The sequence below is a fragment of the Nematolebias whitei genome, chromosome 5 (assembly GCF_014905685.2).
Source record: "Nematolebias whitei isolate Nwh7 chromosome 5, NemWhi1, whole genome shotgun sequence".
Taxonomy (NCBI): domain Eukaryota; kingdom Metazoa; phylum Chordata; class Actinopteri; order Cyprinodontiformes; family Rivulidae; genus Nematolebias; species Nematolebias whitei.
Window position 1 is genome coordinate 20,861,320 of NC_056502.1, and position 2,934 is coordinate 20,864,253.

The 2,934-nt window shown below is 39.4% G+C and overlaps 1 protein-coding gene across 1 annotated transcript in view; it reads left to right on the forward strand.

The window, feature by feature from the left end:
• zgc:158766 (uncharacterized protein LOC100009641 homolog) overlaps positions 1 to 2,934 on the forward strand; it is a 34,129-nt gene that overhangs the window by 29,427 nt on the left and 1,768 nt on the right. Inside the window, exon 22 of the mRNA XM_037676994.1 lies at positions 1,488 to 1,711. Within this exon, the coding sequence (XP_037532922.1) occupies positions 1,488 to 1,711 (224 nt within the window). The remainder of the gene's footprint in view (positions 1 to 1,487; positions 1,712 to 2,934) is intronic.

The following is a 2,934-nucleotide window of genomic DNA, read 5'->3' on the forward strand; positions in this document are numbered from 1 at the left end:
TTAAAAAGAAAATTTTAATTTTACATAAATAGTCCACACTTGTCTATAAGCCACGGGTGTTCATGTTGTAACATGAGATATTCATACTTATTTTTTTTTTTGGTTTTACTTAAATACTTACCAGTAACACGCACAAACACAGTAAATGTTTTTTGTTTTTTTTTCTGAACAGTGCCTGTAACACGGCTGATTAAAAAAATAATACAGTAGTCTACCAGGAAGTCACTGATCAAGAGAGACGTGTATTGGGCAGCTATACGAGCACCTGGGTGTGACGAAGCTAAATGTTTTGGAGGCATGAAGCTCGTTAGCCCATCAAAAAAAAATCCATAAATTAGCCGCAGCATTGTATAAGCTGCAGTGTTCAAAGCATGTGAACAAAGAAGCGGCTTACAGTCCGGAAATTACGGTAGCTAAAAACTAAAAGCAATAAAAGAAAATAAAAGCTACCAAATACTATCTAAATATATCTAAAGTCGCAGTTTAATACAATATTATATTACATTATTATTGCTTAATAGTCATTATATTATTATTATTATTATTATTATTGTTGTTTAGTGTATATCTTAGATACTTATATACTGTTTATTTTTATACTTTATATTTTTACTAGTTTTGGATGTAACTGGGACCTTGAGTACAAAGTTTCGTTCCACCTCCTGTACCACATGTGATGCGAGTGACAATAAAGAATTTTGAGCCTTGATCTAAAGCCCAGCTAAAAGCTAAACTAAGGTAGCAATGAACTAAAAGTGGCAAAAGGCTAGCTAAAAGTATCTAAAGTCTAATAGTGTGAAGAGGCTAGCTTGAAGGTACTATTTAGTAAAAGTCTGGATACAATATAAAAGTAGTAAAAGGCATTAGAAGCTTAAATGTAGTGACATAGTAGCTAAAAGCTAAATGAAAGCAATGTTTTTAGGCAACTGAAGAGATCTCAATGGATTTTTTATCAGAAAAATAAGTGTAAATAAAGTTAAATGTTTTGAAAAGTGTAAAAGTTATAAATAAAAAAAAACAGAAGTCAAAGCACCAAATGAACTGAACATTTTAATATACAAGCTAAAACAGCAACAAGTATGCAGAATTAAATTGTAAAAACAAAATAAAAACAGGAAAATGGGACAGAGTTCTGGGTTCCCTCAGCAGCTGCAGGTGCCTCAGCAGCTGGAGGTGCCTCAGCAGCAGCTGGTGCCTCAGCAGCTGCAGGTGCCTCAACAGCTGCAGGTGCCTCAACAGCTGCTGGTGCCTCAGCAGCTGCTGGTGCCTCAACAGCAGCTGGTGCCTCAACAGCAGCTGGTGCCTCAACAGCAGCTGGTGCCTCAGCAGCTGGAGGTGCCTCAACAGCTGCTGGTGCCTCAGCAGCCGTCTCTCTCTGTGTTTCAGCTCAAACATCAGGCGTCGCTGAAAGCTCTGAACAACTCGACAAATGAAAGCTGAACTTCAGCCTCGGTTCATTTTCTCCTCTCTGTGTGTTTTGACCTCAGTCATGGAGAGCTCAGAGACCTCCTCCCAGTTCAACTCCAGCGAGAGCGTGATGGGCCTGAGCACCCTCACCGGACCCGACCACCCCGCCGCTATCATCATGGACTCCTTCAACAGCGAGTCTTCTTTCCTCTGCTCCTCCACGCCTCCTCCCTGCGCCTCCTCTCCCTCCTTATTCCACAAAGATGAAGACCTGCAGCCGCAGGGCACCAAGTTCATCACAGCAGTAAGAGCTTGATTTGCTTTGTGCTCGTTCTTCTGTCAGTTTGGCTTCCAGGAGTGGGTTTAGACTTTTTTTTTCTTCGGCTTTTTGTCCTCTTCAGGATTCTTGGTGCCGTTTGAGAGTCAGCTGTTTATGTTTGTCCTTCTAAAATGAGTGAAAGTGTTTTCATTTGGGTTGCCATGTGCAGCAGGTGGAGTCGTTAGGTGTGGCTAAACACGACACCTCTTTGTGAATCTTCAGGGTCTAACACCTCCTCCCATCATCGGATCAGTCCGAGACGCTTGTTTCAGCTACAACCGTCTCCAAAACTGCTTGAGAAATACTTTTAACTGAATCTCACTGAGTTAGCACTGTGTGCGCATTCTCCTGCACTTCTGTTCTCCTAAAAACACAGATGTTCATTTTGGGTCGTCATGAAAGCAACATACACGTTAGTTTCTTTAAGATGCTGAGTTGGCAGAAAAGATGAGTTAAGCTCATGCCATCAGATCGTTCTGTGATGTTTCTGCTCTTTTCTCTTCTGGAGGACTGTTTTTAGCATTTCAATTTATAAACATATATCAACAAGAGTCAATCTTTTAGCTCTTTAAAATTATTTTAGGTTCTCTAAAAAAGCCTTCAAAGCCCTGGATGTTCGTGCCAGGTTCTGAGCTGAATTGGATTAGTATAACTGCGGTAAAGAAGCAGAAATATTTTCTGTGAACAGACTAACAAGTGCAGAGGTTCTCAAATTTTTGGGGTTCAGGGACCCCCTCATAACCCTCATTATTAAATTATTTTGTTCAGTTTGTCTCTTTAATGCAATGGAAACATTTATGTACCATAAATCCTTAAGACCTGCTCTTTAAGTGTTAGTACAATTTTTATACTTTGAAACATGGAGTATTTTTCATTCAAGACGCACTTAATTAACAAAATGCTTAATTTCAACTTCCAAAAATTACAGTTTTGAGAAGATTAGCAGTATCAAAAACCACTTTACCACTGAACATAATCCACGTCTTCTAATTATTACAGAAAACTCTTTTTACATAAAACTGAACAGAATCATAACAGCAGTAGTCAGACCAAGTAACAGGACTTCATTTGTAAACTGAATGATGCTGGAATGCAAATAGTGGGCAGGCCGGTGAGTGGGGGGGGGAGTCTGGGGTCCTCCTCCAGAAAATTTTGAATAAAGTAGATGTGATTTCCTGCATTTTGGTTTATTTTAACAGGTTGTTAAA